At 38.5% G+C, this 21681-nt stretch overlaps 2 protein-coding genes across 3 annotated transcripts in view; one reads left to right on the forward strand and one right to left on the reverse strand.

Annotated features, from left to right (window-relative positions):
- Positions 1-17654: 17654 nt before the first annotated feature.
- On the reverse strand, positions 17655-18578 carry LOC126457616 (ras-related protein Rap-2c). Its single transcript, XM_050094072.1, has one exon. It carries the CDS (start codon positions 18390-18392, stop codon positions 17847-17849), a length of 546 nt encoding a protein of 181 aa, XP_049950029.1. The 5' UTR covers positions 18393-18578; the 3' UTR covers positions 17655-17846.
- A 181-nt stretch (positions 18579-18759) lies between these two features.
- Positions 18760-21681, forward strand: part of LOC126457615 (phospholipid scramblase 1) — a 160187-nt gene continuing 157265 nt past the window's right edge. Inside the window, exon 1 of one of the 2 annotated variants that reach the window (XM_050094070.1) lies at positions 18760-18844. The gene's annotated coding sequence lies outside the window, so the exon portion shown is untranslated. Of the gene's footprint in view, positions 18845-19653; positions 19673-21681 lie in introns of those variants that run through there. The other variant, XM_050094071.1, reaches the window with a different exon arrangement.

Genomic DNA, 21681 nt, shown 5'->3' on the forward strand with positions numbered 1-21681 from the left:
GCTAGATTAAGGAAAGGCAAACCTACGTTTCTAGCATTTGTAGACTTAGAGAAAGCTTTTGACAATGTTGACTGGAATACTCTCTTTCAAATTCTGAAGGTGGCAGGGGTAAAATACAGTGAGCGAAAGGCTATTTACAATTTGTACAGAAACCAGACGGCAGTTATAAGAGACGAGGGACATGAAAGGGAAGCAGTGGTTGGTAAAGGAGTGAGACGGGGTTGTAGCCTATCCCCGATGTTATTCAATCTGTATATTGAGCAAGCAACAAAACAAACAAAAGAAAAATTCGGAGTAGGTATTAAAATCCATGGAGAAGAAATAAAAACTTTGAGGTTCGCCGATGACATTGTAATTCTGTCAGAGACAGCAAAGGACTTGGATAAGCAGTTGAACGGAATGGACAGTGTCATGAAAGGAGGGTATAAGATGAACATCAACAAAAGCAAAACGACGATAATGGAATGTAGTCGCATTAAATCGGGTGATGCTGCGGGAATTAGATTAGGAAATGAGACGCTTAAAGTAGTAAAGGAGTTTTGCTATTTGGGGAGCAAAATAATTTATGGCGGTCTAAGTAGAGAGGATATAAAATGCAGACTGGCAATGGCAAGGAAAGCGTTTCTGAAGAGAAATTTGTTAACATCGAGTATAGATTTAAGCGTCAGGAAGTCGTTTCTGAAAGTATTTGTACGGAGCGTAGCCAAGTAAGGAAGTGAAACGTGGACGATAACTAGTTTGGACAAGAAGAGAATAGAAGCTTTCGAAATGTTGTGCTACAGAAGAATGCTGAAGATTATATGGGTAGATCATATAACTAATGAGGAGGTATTGAATAGGATTGGGGAGAAGAGAAGTTTGTGGCACAACTTGACTAGAAGAAGGGATCGGTTGATAGGACATGTTCTGAGGCATCAAGGGATCACCAATTTAGTATTGGAGAGCTGCGTGGAGGGTAAAAATCGTAGAGGGATACCAAGAGATGAATACACTAACAAGATTCAGAAGGATGTAGGTTGTAGTAGGTACTGGGAGATGAAGAAGCTTGCACAGATAGAGTAACATGGAGAGCTGCATCAAACCAGTCTCAGGACTGAAGACCACAAGAAACAATGGGATCCGTACCAGAAAGTACTGGTAGAGGAAACAAAAGATCCAAAGAGCGGCAGCACGTTTTGTTGTACTCGTTTAGTAACCGTGAAAGCGTCACGGAGATGCTGTCAAGTCCAGTGGCAGACGCTGCAAGACGGCGTTCTGCATCACAGTATGGTCTACTTTAAAGTTCAGAGAGCGCACGTTCCTAGATGCGTCAACCAGTATATTGACTCCTTCTACTCGGGAAAACGCCAGCAAGATAAAATTAGAAACGAGATCGCACGCAGGTTTATCAGCAGTCGTCGTTCCCGAGAACCGCACGTGACTGGAACAGGGGAAAAATATGATCGTATGGCATTGCTGGCCGGGAGGCCCCATCCGAGCAAGTTCGGCCGCCGAGAGCGAGTCTTATTTTAGTCGACGCCACACTGAGCGACTCGCGTGCCGGTGATGAGGATGAAATGATGATTGAGACAACACAACACCCAGTCCACGAGCGGAGAAAATTTCCAACCCGGCCATGAATCGAATCAGGGCCCGCTGCATGGGAGGTAAGCACGTTATCACGGTACTGTCAATTTTTTTCCAGTCTTTGATACCAACATAAAGTCATTCTAAAATGACAGGTTTCAGTCAGCAATGACCATCTTCAGATCTGTTCTACACTATGTCCTAATGTGATAAAGCCGTAATGACATCGTCAAAACATATAAATAAACTCAAGGTGTGTCCATTGATGAGAGGTTAAACTGGAAGCAACACATTGATGGTCTGCTGAAACGTCTGAGTTCAGCTACGTATGCTATTAGGGTTATTGCAAATTTTGGTGATAAGAATTTCAGTAAATTAGCCTACTATGCCTACTTTCATTCACTGCTTTCGTATGGCATCATATTCCGGGGTAATTCATCGTTGAGTAGAAAAGTATTCATTGTTCAAAAACGTGTAATCAGATTAATTGCTGGAGCCCACCCACGGTCATCCTGCAGACATCTATTTAAGAATCTATGGATCCTCACAGTAACCTCACAGTATATAGATTCACTTATGAAATTTGTTGTTAATAATCCAACCCAGTTCAAAAGTAATAGCAGTGTGCATAGCTATAACACCAGGAGAAAGGATGATCTTCACAATGCAGGGCTAAATCTGACTTTGGCACAGAAAGGGGTAAATTATGCTGCCACAAAAGTCTTTGGTCACCTACCAAACAGCATCAAAAGCCTGACAGATAGCCAACTAACGTTTAAAAATAAATTAAAAGAATGTCTAGATGACATCTCCTTCTACTCATTGGCTGAATTTTTAGATATAAATTAAGGAGGGAAAAAATCTTAAACATTACTGTCATGCAATATTTTGTGTAATATAATGTCTTGTACAGATATCTTTTATTAACCTGGCACGTTCCACATCATTACGAAGTGTCGTATTCATGATCTATGGAACAAGTATTAATCTAATCTAATCAGCAAAGCGTCGACACGTAGAACTAAAATATGGTGTAAAATAGGCCACATCGTCCACGCTATTTTGCGTCACTGTACATAACTTCAGTATATTTTGTACAGTAACGCCAGTTGCAAAATGACTGTGTGGACAATGAAGCCTATTTTACACCAAATTTTAGTTCTTCGTGACGATGCTTTGCTGAGTGTGTTTATCTACAGTATTTTGACGACGCCATTACGGCTTTAGCACATTAGGACATGGCGTAGAGCAGATCTAAAAATGTTCATTACTGACTGAAACCGGTCATCGTCTAAGAACTTTATATTGTGCTCCAAGACTGGAATAAAAAAAATTTTTGAAAGCACGTTATCATCCAGCTCAGAAGACGGACTGGAACAGGGAAAGGGTGAAATTGCACTGGTACACAAAATACCCGCCGCAACACACCGTAAGGTAGCTTGCGGAGCATATACGAACACGAAGACGTATTTCGAACTTCGCACCTACAACGGTTCAAAGAAGCTGGAACACGGACATTTTGCAAGGAGGACACTGGCAATGCAAGAGTTAATGCCACCTGCACATAATCCAGTAATAAACTGAAAAAATCTTATGACTGCGAATATATATATATATGCTACTTTTGTTCCTTTTTTTTAATTAATGACCAAACAGCTGTATTTATTTCATTCCATTCCTTACAATCGATTTCAGAATGACGTGGCATCAGCCTCAGGCACTTAATACTGGAATCTACGTATTACACAACTGCAAACGTATCATGTGCCCAAGAGGTATCATCTATCTCTAAACATATGTACTTACACCTTACCTTCTCCAACGTTAATGCGTGGACGCTGCCTCACGATTATATTATACACTTGCATGTATATAATGTATCGACTCTAGCATTAAGTGCTTGTGGGTGGTATCACGTGGCCTTGAAATCGATTGCAAGAGCGGGGAGCAATACACATGGCATTTTGAGCAGAAAAACTATTGAGAAAGGAAAGAAACAGTTTCCACAGTGACAAGCTTAGTAATTGAAGTTCCCATCTCCTCTGTTACAATGTAAGGAACAAAATCTTTTTATCTTGGCTCAGGGCACACACATTCGACAAACTTGTGTTTGTGGTAATGCTTCAGGTTTGTTATTAACCATTACTGCGCCCACGTGCCGGTGAAGTTCTCGTGAACATTTCAGCGCCACTAGCCGCCAGATGTCTGCTAATGGATTTGGTTGAAAAGTTTTTTAACGCAACAAGTCCACCACCTCGCTGAATGCGGTGCTCTTACAGGCCTGTCGAAGTGAACAACGCTCTGTTTAAAAACTCCCCTACCATATAGCGAGTGATCGCGCTATGGCCGATAGGAATATGCAGGGTGTTTCAAAAAGAATGACCTATTTTCAAAACTCCACATTTATTGATAAAAACATACGGTACTACAAACATGGACTAAATTAAAACACACAGAAAATCTTGAAGTTTTGGCTATGCTACTACAAATGCTACCAGCGGCAGCATGATCATCATCTTAAACGATATCTAAATTCTTCATAAGGTTTACACAATGTATATGCTTTTGCGGAAGTTACGGCGCCTGTCCCGTGTTCTTCACTACGTCTACGTCACGAGGGAGATAAACACACTTTCCTTCACATATCCTCACAAAATAAAATCGCGCGAGATTTTGTCTGGCGATTTTGAAGGCCACGAATGCAGTCCTGTGTCCTGGGGTTTCTTACGTCCTATCCAGCGTTGAGGCAGAGTGTCGGTGAGAAAGTGACGTGCGTTGTTGTGCAGGTGTGGTGGAGCTCCATCCTGTTGGAAAATAGTCATCTGAGGCGTCCTGAAGTTGTGTAAAGCGCCAATTCTGCAGCATTTGAAGATGCTGGACAGGGCGCACAGGACCGCGACACACTGGCCTGTATTCTTGGCCTCAGACATGCGACTTTTTCTTATCGAGATATACGAAGAAAAGTGTGTTCATCTACCCTTTCCCTCGTGACATAGAAGTAAGAACAGAGTAACAGACTACATAACTTCTGTAAAAGCAGATACACTGTGTAAAGTTATCGACGAATTTAGCTATCGTCTAGATGTTGTTCGTGCACATAGCATTTGTAATACCGTAACTAAAGCTTTAAGATGTGTTTTGCAGTGTACCCCATATCTGCGGTACGTTTTTATCAATAAATATGAAATTCTGAAATCAGTCCATTCTTTTTAAAACACCCTCTAATGGGTTCCAGCTGTTATTTTAGCTAAACAATAAATACTGTTCTTCAGTTTCAATTTCCAGTCTGTAGCAACTTCCAGAAACACTAAACCAAAATACGTCTAATGGTGAAAAAATTGCACGCACAAATCGTCGGGTCTCAACAAGTGATTCGATAACAGCTGACCAAAGGAAAGAAGTAGGGAGTGGAGGGCATGTGGGAGAACAGATTTATGCCGTAAATGCATTCAACACGAGCCGCGTTGTCAAAGAAGTGCGTAAAACGAAAAATGTATGTCTGCGCTTTAGAATTACATACTCCTACGATACTTTACTGCTTTCTCAGAGCAAAAACCTTGTTATTAAACATTTTGTAGTGTTCCTTGACCAGCCATGCAAGAGCGTTGTGGTTTCCACGACGAAGCCATGTCACCTTACCTGTAGTGCTGCATAAGTTTATTCAGTTCCACCGGTGAATCGATACCGCATGTCAGCGGAAAAACACCTTGTAAATTTCTTGTGTCTGTAACGTTATGCATACTGTTCTGTATCTCCCACAAGCAAGTTTCCATTATCATATTACTTGCCATAGGAAGTTCCACGAGTTCGCGGCAGAGATAGCCGACGGAAGTTGATCAAAACTTGTTTCTCGGAAATACGAAATTACTTTGTGTCAACAGTGCAAGTCTGCATATGGGCCATCAGTATTGGCGAAACTCTGTGCAGCTCTAAACCACTGTGTAATCGAATTATTACTGATTGAACAACCCAAGGGTGTACGGCCGATTCACAGTGACCAGTGGGCACAATACACTAGTGGCCAGTCACATCGTCATCGTCAGGCGCGGTGACGTTAGTTCATCAGCGCTTCTGACGATAGTGACATGTCCGGTGGCCAAAACATTGTGCCCGTTGGGCACTATGAACCGGAAGTACAACCGTGGACTGCTCGACCAACAAATAAACCGAGAGAAACTGCAATATCACAATAATAATTACTATTGTTATTGTTCATCATTCTTGAGTGCACTGGAGTCGACGGAAACCTCGTTAATCCCTTTCTCTGTGTAACTGATAAACTAATGTACATACACCTAGAAAGGGGGCAGGATACAAGCATAACCACTGTAAGTACACAAGGCTCTTTTTTAATTAAGAGTAATAAGGAAATATATTAAAATTTCGTAACAGGTGTATTGAGAAACGGTTGTCTACACTATACAAAAAAATTTAAAAAAAAAGCAACTGCCACAAATTAGTTACATATTTTTATTTGAAGATGCATCATAATGCATTCGGACTCTGAAAATTCATCTTCCGGAAAACGGCCATACAGTTAAAAAAACCTTGTGATTTATTAGTGTTCTGTCCTAAGATGTAAAAACATGTGAAGTAAAGTGATAAAAACTGAAGACAATAGCAGTCCACATTAAAGAGCTTTATCCTCAGTGAGTGCATAGTAATCAGGTGTGGCGAGTTTTGAAAATGCGCCGTGCAAACTAACATTTACTACATTTCATTTTCGTTGATTTTTTGCACAGAAGCAATACTAGTGCAAGTGAAGTATTCATCATGCACACCTACTACCCTTACAAACAACGACTGCGTCGTCTGAAACATATCCATGTTGGTGTTACGTGCTTTAACACACAATAGTGCAAATTCATTTTCAGACAGTTTGTTAATGTCCACCACTTGCGGTTGGTTGCTGCATGTCTGTTTTATGTATCACATAATTTGGCCTGCGGTTGTGTTGCTTGCTTGTAACATTCAGTGCCTGCCAAAGTTTTTCAGCTCACTGTGACTGATGAGCTACATTTCCCCTCAAAAGTGACTTTTACTACTATACACCAACGATCCACCACGATTCTTTAAAAAAACGAGACTACCTTTTGATTACAAGCATGACAACGCAACGCTGTAGAACCCATACGATAACGCAACTGCAGCTAAAAATAAATATAAAGTGAAATAAAAATTTCAGACATGTGGATCGATCGCTGTTACGGTAAGTAGTATTAAGTAAATTTTCAGCCGGCTAAGAAACAAAACTTATCATTAACGTCCCATGTGAATATTGGCACGGGATGAAACTGCAGCGCACATTAAGTGTAACCTCTTGAGAATGCTTCGAAACGCATACATTGTCGTAGTATGGTCAACTCTGAGTAATAACTGTACAATTGAAGTTACTTACCTTACTCATTACAATGGTCATCGCTGGTTCAAACGTAAGTGTCCATACTTAACATTTCAGTCACCTAGAAAAGTGACGTCTGTAACCTGCAATCAAGCAGCTAGGAAATATATTGTTTCACAATCCATGTTACACACTTCTAGAGGTGGTAGAGGGAACTTAGTACATGAAGTTTTATAATATAGGAACTCATGTCCGGAAGCGTCATCCAACGACGCTACATAGCTCAAAGGTATAGGCGCCGGCACATGCAAATATATGTACATATATACGGTTATTCCGTGATGATGTCACGAACTTAGAAGGATGATGAATAAAGGACAAATGTGTCAATCTGAGGTAGTAGGGGTCTCTGTGCCGGGACTTAAAAACAAAAACAGTTCCGTTATTTCTGACAGTGGAATACATGTACTGGTACCGTTGTTTCTACGCTTGTAGGGCAGGCAACTTTCAGAAGTAGTAGTATGGGCCAAAACAGAAAAAAATATATATAGTAAACATGGGCTCTAAAAAATGCATACCTTAAAAAGGTAAGAGCAGTTGTTCAACAGGAAAAATTTGTTTCACAGTAGCGAACATGAACAAGTACGCATAGCTCCTCAGTATGCATTTTAGAGCCCATGTTTACTGGAAAATTTTTCCCTTGTTTTCGTCCATACTTTGTACTCCATATTACCACCTCTGAAAGTTGCCTACCCAACAATCGCAGTTACAACAATACCAATATATTTATTCCACTGTCAGATGTATCAGAATGATTTTCGCTGTAACTTTCGACTCGTTCGTACCCGAACCAGGGGTCCTTACCTCAAATTGATACATTTATCCATCTCAATCATCCTAGAAACTTTGTAACATCATAGGGTCACCCTGTACATACAGACGGAATTCTTGGTAAAATAAAGCTTTATTTGCTGTCAGTTATAATCGAAACGATTAGTGTCAGGCAACATAACACTAAGGCAGATGACTATAATTTCATTTCCATTTTTGATGATTATCGGTCATCTTTCTGCTTTCCGCATGTTAGGACAGGGATGGCAAACTCACCTTCCCTAAGGGAGAAATCATTCACAAATTTTGCCAACACAGAGGCTACGCCGCGACTGGGCGCACTTCGCTTCACAAAGCGTTCGTAACCCTGGTTGGGAAGATTTTCAGTTACAAACATATTTCACATTGAAAACATGCACGAATACCACTAAACACATCGCAGCAAATTCCCGTGGTTAGCATATGTTCACTACTTTGGCCTGAAAATCATCTCGAAAATATCCACCCTTAATGAACACTTGAATGAACCTGGGAACTAACGATAATGATATTCAGAATATAGGTGCAACGCAGATTTCGACCCCGAATCACATTCCACACCAAAGTGAAGTCGCAGTTTCTTTGCGAAACGATGCAGTAGTGGGGAACATCCCTTTGACTACGACGTCAGAGAGGTATCGAAAGGCCTACTGGTGAAGTATATCCGCAGTGTCGTTTTCAAAGGAACTTCCCGGCATATGCCTCACATGATTTAGAGAGACAAGGAAATTCGTATGGACGGACGGGTTGCGAAAAGCTGCCCTCCCTGATACATTCCCAAGATGGGCACACATATGACAGTTCGTAGTGGGGGCGGAGGATCGGCTTTAGACCTGGGGGTATGGAATATTTACAATGTTTTGGAAGACGAATGGTGACTTGTTACTAAGCATAAAAGAAGTTCCAGTTTAGACTCCCATAATACCGACTTTTAATCCATTTTCGTTAAAAAGGCTGACTGCATTATATTTTTGACACCAACCTTACTGTACACTGTGATACTCAAGGCTGTTTCGCATCCTACCAGTATCACGTTACTAAGCTGAGATATGGAGAACTGTCCTACTATGAACATTTAAGTGGTCTATTACATATACCACCCAATTAATATGAAACGAACTACAGACATGTATAAATGAGATGGTGAAGCTGAAGACTGCATCGAAAACAAATCTTCACTATGTTCTGGTAGTGTTACAGGACCTCTTGTAAAAACGAGTGCACCGAAAAATCACTGAATTTTAACACACTGAAATTTATTTTAGTTTAATGATACAATAATAATTGGTAACATTCAACCGTAATTAATGTCCTACACAACTCAACAACATGGTTCGAGGGGAAGTGTTGTTATCAGGTTGTAAAACTTCCCGTTTTAACCACATGAGAAGTTTTACAACCTTGTGACGAAGGCATTCTCTCTTGAAACGCGCTACTGAATTGCGAGAATGGTGAAAATTACTGTTCAATGCTACCAATTATTACCGCAAAAACAAACAATCGTTACCGCAAATCTGTAATAGCTAATATTAAATTAGTTTGATGATAGTACACGAAGTATTTGAATACTGCAGTGGAGGAAAAAAGATATACTGCGAACACAGACAAAAAACATGCGAATGAGCAAACCTCTTCCCTTTAAGATGATTTATATCTGGAATATCAGAATGCGATTGTTGACTGGCAATATGGGGTTACCCAGTCCACAAAGGAGATTGCTTACACATCACTCGTACGACTCATCCTAGAATATCGCTCTAGAGTGTGGAACTCGTACCAAATAGGCCTTACAGGGGATGTCGAACGTATTACAGAGAAGGGCAGCACGAATGGTCACAGGTGTGCTCGATCTGTGGTTGACTGTCGCAAGGATGCTGAAGCAGCTGAACTGGTAGACTCTTGAAGATATATACTACGACCCCTAACTAATGCTCCCATGCGAATCGGAGGACAAGATTATATTAATTACAGCACGCATGGAGGAATTTAAACAATCATTCTTCCCGCGCTCCATACATGAAAAACCGTAATAACTGATACAGTGACACGTACCCTCTGCCATGCACTTCACTGCGATTTGCAGAGTACAGATGTAGTAACTGATTACAGTAATAAGAAACATTGTTTTGATGGAAAAATCAGCTAACTTTTTCAAATGTCTAAATTGGATCATCATATTTCCGGTTTACACTTAATGAATTACGTAAATCCGATGCTAGTGAGTCAGGAATCTGTTTACGATGAGACATAAATTGAATTTTTCATCTGGGGGACTATCTATCAGTTATTTTACTTGTTTTAACAAGCAATTATCTTGGGCAAAACACACGATGTCTGTTCTACATTGTGTGACAAATGAATACATATTAAGTGGTATCAGGTATTCGCTCAACACACTCAAATCACTTTAACAGAATACTGAAATAAGTCTTTGTTAATACAAACTGCTATAAAATTGTCCAAAAAAGAGGAAACTAAGATCAAAGACCAAGTTAAAAATCTTAATTCAAAACAATATGCAGAAATCAAAAATGCACTGCTAATACTTAATTACGTTGGTGAGAATTTTGAAGTAGCTCTTTTTCTCGCAGAAGAAAACTGTTATACAGTTTTCTGGAAGGAGTATTTACTGCTGAAGTAATTACTATTTTCAATTTTTATGTTTGAAACTTTAACTTCGCTTACCTCCTACGTTTCAATAAAACTGGTAAAAAATAAGTTATTGCTGAGAGTCGCGCACTGAAAACCCACCGCGCGGTAAACTTTGTTCTCTACAACAGGCGAGACGGTGATAAGTTATTTAGACACATACATAACAAAAACAAAGGCACAAAAATTTTATTAAATCCAGACACAACACTACCAAGTAAAACTTCATAAAGTCACCTATGAAGAATTTTCTTCATATAACAGACTTCACCTTCCCCCCTAGGAAAAAAAGGTACAACATCTAATGGAAAAGGCGGCAAAGGACCCAGTTGTACCTATGGTTCTCGACCCACTTTTATCGTGTTGCTAGTCAAAGTCTAAACTTCTATAAATTCGCACGCGTTCGCATGTGTATCGATGTAACCAACGTGACAGCAAAATAATATGTATCAAATGAAGTAAGGACATGAAAGAATCTTGTGGCTAAAAGCCAGAGCCAGCCTTGTCGAACATTTCCTAATCGTAAACCAACCCTTTGATTCATATTGCGACATGCAGTAACGGAAAGTACAACTACTAAGTTAAAAGTACCAAAGACACTGGAAATTAACGAGCATATGACACAAAAACAGTTTCATTATTCCACGTCCAAAATTACGAGTAACTTTTGCATCACGGAAGAACTGTGTAAGTACTGAAAAATCAGTTTCAAAAATGCCACTTTCTATTAAATCTTTACCTTACTACCTTGTAACTTTAAAATAGCTATAACTTATCTATCACTAAATACCTCTCTCTGCCCCACGACAACTTTTCTGCCATTGCGACACTCACTTGTCTCAAGATTGTAATGGTCTGTACACATCGTATGCGTCGTGTTTTGAAAGTACGAGGAGCAGCGTATTGTGTGTTGACGTCCAGCTGTGCCGCGCACCTGTGAACTCTTATCAACTGTCAGTTACGTTGGTTATTCCCACGTCGTTCTCCGCGGCGCGGCGCAGCACAGCACATCTGCATTTAATGCTCCTTAAAACGACGGAACACGGTTAGCGCAAAAATAAATTTTGCAGCAAACATAGAAAGTTTATTTTTTGTCGCCTCTAACAACTTTGGCAAAAATAAACACAAGTAATTCAATTTACACTTCTTTCACAGCCACAGTGGAAACTACCCGCTACCCTCACATGCGTTGCAAGGACATTTCTTTTCACCACGGCCAGTTTTGAGGATTTCCTACCAATCCTTCTAGTGGTGTACATAATGGTCATGGTTGATCACTGTATAAACATGAAAAGTTCTAATATTTTAAAGCAAGTTACATTTCCTTCAAACGTATCACTCAAATTGAGGCGGCTTACGCAAATAGATTCTCACACGATACCTCACTAGATCTAAAGCGCCTGCGTCGCTAAAATAAAGGGAACGCAGCCGTTACGAAAACATCAGATCATACATTGCGTCCAATAATCCCATAATGGAACTACCATCAGATGTGTAATGAGAGTGAATATAGGATAACATAAAGAGTCAGTGTAAAACACAAAATTTTGTCAAAATCTGCGTGCATAAAAATCAAATGCACGGCTACCTTTACAATTGTATTCCACAGTATGTAATTTACGGGCGTTACATGAAAGATCTATTTTTATTTTCAACATTTGACTGATTTTGCACCACATTGATATGTCTGAATTGAACAAGCTTGCCCTGTTAACAACGATGTGCCTCTGACATATTACGCATCACTTTTGGGTTGCAATTCTGAAGAAATTAAATCTTGTTGCCTACTAAGTTTTCATTTGGGTAACATCCTAGGCAACGTCCTTCACCGTGGCTACAAGGTACAATGCCTCACTGTCAATTTTTGAATTAGCACCAGATTCATACTTACAAAGATAGCATGTACAAACAAGCAGTAAACTAGTACAGCTTCTTGCCAATTACAGCTGCGACATTATAGGAAAATAGCAGCCACAACACGGCTTTTGTGTGACTTCCTGCAGAAAGCTACTTTTTTACAATTACTTATGGTACTTTGCCATACTTTTCCATAATCTCAGAACTTCTGTATAATTTGTTGAAAGGCTGTTAGTAACTGCAATTTACACCATTAAAGCAATAAAACACTGCTAACTTAAAATTGTTAATCACAGGAAGTTTGGAGGCATAATCTCATCTTACAGGTGAGAGAGGTTTAAGGTGCACGTGCAAGCTCACCAAGAAAAGTACACAGCACAAAGTAATAATGCATTTCCATAGCCATTAACATTAGAAGAAAGTCTAAATCCAAAATTGTCGTCAGAAATACTGCACTATGTGTCTGAGGACTTCGTGAATGTTTTTACTGTACAAAATACTATTCACTCTGACCATCAAATCGGTTGAAGTCCTTTCATCAGTCTTACGTCACTTTCTTCTCAGAAGTATTCACATGGGAGAAGAAATATTTGTACACAAAAATCCATTAAAGAGTACTGAATAGACCAGTCACAGAATACAAATCACACTTGCAAAATATCTTAGCAACAGCCATTAAAGAATGGTGCAATAACTGAAAACTGCATTGATTACTTCATCCCACAGTTTAAAACAATCAAGCCCCCACAAAGATTGATATATATTTTATAACATTTTCAATAAAATAAATAAAAATTTTCTGATAGTGCACCACATTATAGGTACATCACAGTACAGATATAAAGATTTAAACAGACTACCTGTAAGCAAGAAAATCTGTTACCTTAGAACTTGTCATCAACTACATGAACTGACTCATTAACAGAAATGCAAGGTCAACTCACCTGGTTAGATGCCAATTCCACGGAAACAACAAACGTGCAGTTTTCAATGCACAAGTGCCAACATCCAGTGTCATTCAGAAATGAAATCACCCACACAAGTGTAGCACTTACATATGATCACACCACACTGGACCAATATGTCACTTTCCCCTAACAAGCCAATTCCACTGTAACTACAGTAACAGCCCCAAGGTGATAAATATATTAATATTTTTGTATTTCGTCACATCTTCAATATTTGAATAAATACTGAAAAACAATCATCTTAGCCGGCCGCGGTGGTCTAGCGGTTCTAGGCGCGCAGTCCAGAACCGCGCGACTGCTACGGTCGCAGGTTTGAATCCTGCCTCGGGCATGGATGTGTGTGATGCCCTTAGGTTAGTTAAGTTTAAGTAGTTCTAAGTTCTAGGGGACTGATGACCACAGATGTTAAGTCCCATAGTGCTCAGAGCCATTTTTGAACAATCATCTTCACTTTAGCCAAATTTCACAAACTTAATTGTCCTGTCATCTTCCCCTAATACTGACGAGTCAATGCATTGAGAACATGACAGTTTGCTGAATTGTAAGAGATACAATATTTTTAATAAAAGCTAATAAATAACTATCAATTCTAAAAAGGGCTTTCGAAGCATCCGATCTGAAAAGAATCCGTAACAACATAACAACCATGACTAATATATTATCTAGTTTCTGCCAGTACTATTACCTGACCCCCCCCCCTCCAAAGAAAATAATCAACTGCATTCTTCCCTATGTGCACTGAAAACACTATGAGAGTAGGTGAATGACGTTATAATGAAAATCTGAAAATATTTTGTTAAATATTCCTAGATCAAGAAACTAATAACCGACATGCAGTGGCTTATATACGTTTAAGAATACATTATACCATATAATAAAAATTTAAACATTTAGATATTAACAATAAAAGAGTTATGATACAGTGCATGTGTTGTGCACAACGACAGCTCATAAACAAGAATTGACATCTAGCACACTTCATTCCTTTACACAGTATTATGAAGAATGACGCGAGTACAAAATTCAAATTCTGGGCCATAATGTTAAAATCTCTTGTCCTGCATGTCTATCCTTTTCCCAATGCCTCCACTGACAGATAGTTATATGCATTGTTTTTATTATCTCTATTCCATCAATATTTGGAAGTATTGTATTAAACGGTGTGTGACACTTCAATTCATATGGCCAACTTTAACATCTGATTAATTTTTATGCGTGCGAGCCAGCTGAACTTTGAAAACAAAAAGTAAATGCATGAATTAAAACTGACATTTCAATAGCCCAACATATGAGTAAAACAAATCAATTATTCTGTCATTTGTAAAATAGGAGATTCCATCAAGTATATAAGCAAATACTAGCCTAGCCCAGTAATGTCTACACAGGATACTCTCACTATGAACAGAAAAACACAAGCATCTTTCATTTTTAGTCTTAAGTGGCAAACAACAAAAACACAGCAGCCACCAGATATCAAAAACACAGTGACAAAAAAATTGTACTTCATGCCACAGAAGAAGAACCTTATTTGTTGCCATTGTGGAAACTACAAGCAAAGATTTTCTAATAGCAGCATAATTGTAGTAGTATCATTGGATGATATACTAAACAGTGTTTCATTTTAACTATTCCTCACATACACTTCTGTCAGTCGTATGCGACATATGCAACTAATATAAGAGACTACGACAACAACATTATTCTCTCTGATTTCTTCAGACAAGTTTACATCAGGTTGTCTAATGTCGTGTGAGTATAAATTCATTTTGTATGGGTCTATGATAACAAGGCACTATGGATAAAAATAAACACAAAAACTTTATAAAAACCATGTATTAAAACATACTTTGTTCTTTGTTACACAATTAAAAATCTATGCATTCTGCCATCATCAAAGTAACATGTAGATCTTGAGTCCACATTAATTTATGCTGGCTAATATTACAGTAATATCCAACACATTTCACTACTATTTACATACAATGTTCTTATTTTGGTTGGAAAAAAGAATACTGACAACACAGCAGTTGAGCTAACAAGGCTATTAACCTGTAAAGATAATATGGAAATAACTTTACAAAATGTTAATTGATAATGACAGTCCTGAGCTAGTCAGAAGAAAGTTTTGATATAAAACTCTGTACCAACTATAGAGTATACAGACCATTCCTTCACTCTTTTGCAGATAAAACTCTACCAACACAAAACAAATTAGAGATTCATTAATAAGCTACATAAATCCACATGTCCCCATGTTTGGCCACCAGGCGTAGACAGCTTGGAAAAGGTTTAGTTACAAGAACTCAACACTGTGGTAAAAGTTTTTGAACTAGAAGATCAGAACAAAATCAATTAGTTAATTAGTGACATCATCCTGTTTGTAGTATTTTCTCATGAACAGCTCTTAACATGTGAAACAGCAGCAAAGGGGAGAAGCTAACTACACTCAATTATTCAACTGACACTGCATTACATAAAGATCTGGCAATAAAAAATATATATACAATGAAATCCTAACATTAACAAATAAATTATTATAACTCAGCAACATAACATTGTAGAAACCTTTTAAAGTATGTAATGCAACATTATACTAATATTAGTTCAGTTCTCTTTGGTAGCAAGTAGGAAAAGACTTCAATCATTTTCCTTCATCAAGACTTATTTATAAATTAACCCAATATCACAATTCAATGCAAAACCTAAAAATCTGACTAGCTCAATCAATATGTACATACAAACAACACTTCTAGTGCTGCACTACAGCAGTAAAGAGCTACAACAATTCAAGTTACATCACTGCTGTGTTTTCAGTATCAGACCAGTCTTTCCCAGCCTCAACTGCGTTAACTGGCTCACATAAAGCCCATTACAAATTGCACCTCCCACAAGAAAGTAAAAAGGATTTATTTAGTTCTAAATTTTAAAAATCATTTCATATTCAAAATCTGATATGGTACAACCCTTTCCTTGTATACCTACAAAATCAGACGGATTCACTGTATGTGGCTGCAGTGCAAAGGAGGTTACAAATTAATAAATAATCACGCATAAAAAAGTCAGGGCATTTTCAACAAATTGTTCTGCTGTCTACTTTCATATTATATACAAAACGTGCAACACTTTAGGAATATATACGCAGACAAAAATAACAAAGCACTTTCGAAAGTGGACCCAACCTGATTTTTTTTTCTTTTTTTTCACATTATAACCTCCTACCATTCTGTTCGCACAAGTAGGACTTTGTTTGCTATAGTAACTGTGAATAGATAGATAGATATATGTTTTACAATACCAGCCATTAATTATGTCCTCACTTCACTCTTGTATTTACATTCACGGTAAATATCACAAGTTAAACATGATTTCAGTGCACTCCCACACATAGAAAAAAAGAAGTTTTGCTTTTAACCACTAAGTACATATGATGGCTCAAAATTTAATTTAAATCCGAATGTAGGTACATACTGAATCATTTTTGATATATCCATGAACAAGTACCATACTTTATGGTTCTGTCACAAAACGGAGATGACATCCTCGCAGAAACTAACAGCCTACTGTAGAAAAGAACGATTCAAGATAAATGCAAAAATTGCATATACAACCGGTTTTATGAACAAGGAAGTTCCAAATGATTATTCACATCAAAGGATAACAGTCTAAAAGCTAAGACTCGGCACCATAGTTATACAAACAACTCTGCTCTCACTAAATATGCTGTCTGTACACAACGGGTACGTGCTTAAAGTATCAAATTATATGTAAAATTCAGCACCAACTATAAAAATGTAGGACGTTAGATTGATGTGCACTGATAATAGTGCAGTACCATCAAATGTGGCACAGTGACTGACACTGATTAGGCCAGGCTGAATCGATGTAGTGAATCACCTCAATAAAATTCAGTGAATGAAATATGACTATATAAAAATTAAATAGAAAATATTTCAATGTGACTGCTCGTGCAGCGGATCTGTGCACACTTACTGAAACTTCCACAGTGTAGAGTACAATGGAGTGAAATACTGCACACCTAAAAATTGTGGCCAACTGGGTTTTGAAGCAGCACTTGCGGAACCTGCTACATTCGCAAGAATGCACACCACCAGACACATAGGAAGTGCAGGTTGAAACACAGAGCGTCATCTTTGTATCAAAAACCAACGATTTGCATTGGAATCAAGTTGCATAATTTACAGCAGATTAACAGTAGACTGCTTACACACATTTAGGCTGCTAAAGAAATGTAGTTTCTACCTTAATACACTGCGGGTATTTTCAAAATAAGCGATAATCTTTTTGTAATATCTGCATAACCCTTACTACAGCCCCGCAGAGAGCAAACATAGGGCTTCTGTACAATGTCTAAAAGGCATAAATTTACAAATCAAAGGAAAACATGGGAAACACTGATTTAATTTCTAAGGAAATACACGTATGTAATACACACCAAAAACAACGACAACGATCTAAAAAGTTGGCCAGTCAAGTGGAACAATACCAGTTTCAAATGCGATGTAGGCCCTAATTGTAATTCTGCATCACTTTACAATTCTGTACACACCATATATCGTCAGTCGATATGACGTTCCTTACAGAACAGTGCAGCAGCAGTAGCTCTTCTTTTCTTTTTCGGGGCTGAAATTCATTTGCCTGACTATTTCGGCAAACATTTCATTGACATTTGTCCTGTTTTTGGCACTTGCTTCCACAAATGGGCATCCCCACATCTGCGCTAAACCACTACCTTCACTCGTCGCTACCTCCCTCTGGTGCTCGAGGTCTACCTTATTTCCTACCAGTAATATAGGTACTTTTTCTGTCCCTTTAACGCGAGTGATCAAGTCCTTCATTGTTTTGATGTCTTGGAACGTTTGATGGTTTGTCAGGCTATACACCACAACAAACCCTTGTCCATTCTTGATGTACAGGTCGCGCATACTCGCGAACTGTTCTGTACCGGCTGTATCCAGAATTTCCAGCACACACGGCGAATTGTCGACTTCTATTTCCTTCCTGTAGAAATCTTCAATCGTAGGATCATATTTTTCCATGAAACAACCAGACACAAACTGGACGGTGAGAGCACTTTTGCCAACCCCGCCCGAACCGAGGACGACAACTTTGAACTCGCGCATTTCGGTTCTTTCACGGTCAGATATTCCTCACACAAATTGAAAACTGCACACTACTGACCAAAATCTCTCACTGAAACGCTAATAACACTCGAAAAGAATTTAAGCCACCAGGAACACGAGCCATCGCACACTTAGCTCTTCACTCCTGTCGCCATCTTACAAGACTGATTTTTGCAGCACAATGCAGCGCCGCTTGTGGACTTTCGACAGTCAACGCGCACATTGGATGACACCTAGCGGTCTCTAGCGGTGAATTCAGTAACTGCTACAGCGGATATGACGATTCATAGATCGCCACCGCTTCACATAGTAAACATCAGAGTACTCTAGTGGCAAATGTAGAAAGTGAAATACTGTGGCTGTGACGTATTGTCACGTGACCGTGTACAGTGCGGATTGCATCATCATAATAAGCAGAAAGATACGGAGGTGTCTGCAATTTGTTTGTAAAGGTAGGAAAGTATTTATTTCGCCCTTTGGCTCCCAAGTACTAATTAATTTCCACATACTTATTATAACGCTTTCTGCAATTGTCTAATCGTTTATTGTATTATGTTATAATTAATATCAGATTCGTCAATCTCTGTTTGCTTTTCTTTCTGTAGCAGATGACACTCCCAGTAACATTAGCGTATGCGGCTTACCGTGTTCCTGCTTAGTGTAACTTTGTAACATGTGTGTAGAACATAATATCGTAGCGTACAGGTTGCGTCAAAGTGTAATCTAGGAAGAGCTAAGTGTAGAGATTTTTTCTCTTTATCAAACCAACGTCTAGAGTTAGGGTTGTGCATATTTCCATTCGCTTGTGAAAAGTATTGCTTTACTCCCTCCTTGACATAGTGTAGCACTTGTCTGAAGCAGCTTCGTAAAAAGAATATTAACGAGCGAACCAACATTTGCATAGATCCTCTAAGCTTACACAAAGTTAAATAAATACGATGAAGTTCGCAGATTGGTATCAACTAAGAAAGCGTGCAAATTAATATTAATTGTACTATTGTAATTATATTTACACAGTGTCAAATATGAAATATTACGGACCTACTCTGTTCACCTAGAGATTGTCGTCATAAACGTAAATAATTATTGACGCCCTAACTATTCCAAGAAAGAATATTTAAATAACAGTAGTTCACCATGAGTAAATTTTCACCATTTGTGAAAAAGGCAATCTGTTGTTACTAAAAATTTTTTATCGTTGCATTTCGTTTGGAAACTGTTACTCAGACTTTTCTTCTCGTGTGAAAACTCAATCTTACTGACACGAAAGACTGTCATGTGTAAGTCTGTATGCTACTACATACAGCACTAGAGCCATTGTATGTGATTTAAAGTTGGTTTAAAAAATATCCTGTGTGATATGTATTCTACCTTTGTGCCCCACGTATTTTAGTCTCTTCTTGTGAGTATGTGAAGTATTACACATGTTGGGCATACAAATAGTGGTGCTGAGTTTCTTTAAAGTAAAGTGTCAAGCAGCTTTTTTATTTTGAAACATTAAGATGTCCTTTCATGGTGTGAATGTAATAAAATGAAAAATAAATATATAATGTCTAAGGCATCTATACTACAAAAAGATATGTTTGATTACATGAAGAAATGTTTCGTAAATGCATAACAGTGCAGAAATGATGTGTGTAGTGTTCAGTATTTTATCAGTTTCTTTCCAAATTGAGAACTAGATGGTTTTCATTGTTTTGGTTAATGAATCGTGCTTACCCTTTAAACAGCTTCATATGTGGCTGTGGTTATTTCTGGGCATTCATTGCAAACATATGTTAAGCAAACTGTATGACCACCACCATTGTGACACTCACCCATTTGTTATGTTTTTGTTGTGAGTTGAGCAGAGTATAGAAAAGTTACATGTGAAGGACAAACAGTGGGGAATATGGCGTACCAGAATGTCATATGCTGTTTGAGAAATGATTTAATTCTGCAATGCAATTATAGATAGTCAAGCAGAAATTCAAATTGAACAGTGAGGTAGACCTGCAAGGATGTGGATTAAATACTACCTGAATGACAAAAAGCAGAAGGTTTCGTGTAATATCATAAATGGATTGCTTGTACCTTCTAAATTGAACACTGTCAGTTGTGGAGTCACACAGGCCTCTACACTTGGTCCTCAACTCCATTGATGACCCTTCAAATGTGTACCAGTGTAGAGACTCATTATACACTTTTTGCTGGTGTTAATACCATTATGTTAACAGTTGACAATAATCTTGAAGAAACTGTAAATACTGTCTGTGGTGATGTGCTAAAGTGGTTTGATCTACATATACTCTTTCTAAATGCAGACAAAATACAGTTTATTCAGTGCCCTCTTTTTTTTCAGCCATGTGACTGGTTTGATTCAACCTGCACAAATTCCTCTCCTGTGCCAATTTCTTCATCTCAGCAGTAGGACTTGCACCCAACATCTTCAATTTTTTGTTGGATATATTCCAATCTGGGTCTTTCCATGCCCTCTATAGCTCCCGCTACTTCCATGGAAGCTATTCTCTGATATCTAAACACTCATCCTGTCATCATGTCCCTTCTTCTCAATACTTTCCACATGCATTCTGTGCACATTCTTAGGAATTTCTTCCTCAAATTATGGCCGATATTTGATGCTAGTAGACTTCTTTTGCTTAGGAATGTCTTCTTTGTCTGTGCTAATATGTTTTTTATGTCCTCCTTGCACCATCTGTCATACTCTTATATTGCTTGCAAGGTAACAGAATTGTGGTCCTAAATTTTGATGTTAATTTTGTCACTAATCTCAATACTGCTACTCCTCATCTTTCTTTGTTTGCTCTCATCCATATTCTGTGCTTAGTAGACTGTTCATTTGGTTCAGTAGGACCTGTAATTCTTTATCACTTCCAGTGAAGACAGCAATGTCATCAGTGAAGTTCATCATTGATACTCTTTCACCCTGAATTTTAATTCCACTTCTGAACCAATCTTTTATTGCTGTCATGACTGCTTTGATCACTGCTGCTACGGTTCGAATCCTGCCTCGGGCATGGATGTGTGTGATGTTCTTAGGTTAGTTAGGTTCAATTAGTTCTAAGTCTAGGGGACTGATGACCTAAGATATTATGTCCCATAGTGCCCAGAGCCATTTGAAATTTGGTCCTGAGTAGAATGAGCATTGCGGTGTAGCAGACACATCCCGTACACAGCTTCCTGTGATGCTTTTTCTTGACAGCCTCTTGTGACCTCACCAGGAGGTTTATGTATGCTCCTGTGGTGGTTTTCCCATTACAAGCGCAACATTTTAGCACCATAGCATGCC

Source organism: Schistocerca serialis, chromosome 2, assembly GCF_023864345.2.
Source record: "Schistocerca serialis cubense isolate TAMUIC-IGC-003099 chromosome 2, iqSchSeri2.2, whole genome shotgun sequence".
Lineage (NCBI taxonomy): Eukaryota > Metazoa > Arthropoda > Insecta > Orthoptera > Acrididae > Schistocerca > Schistocerca serialis.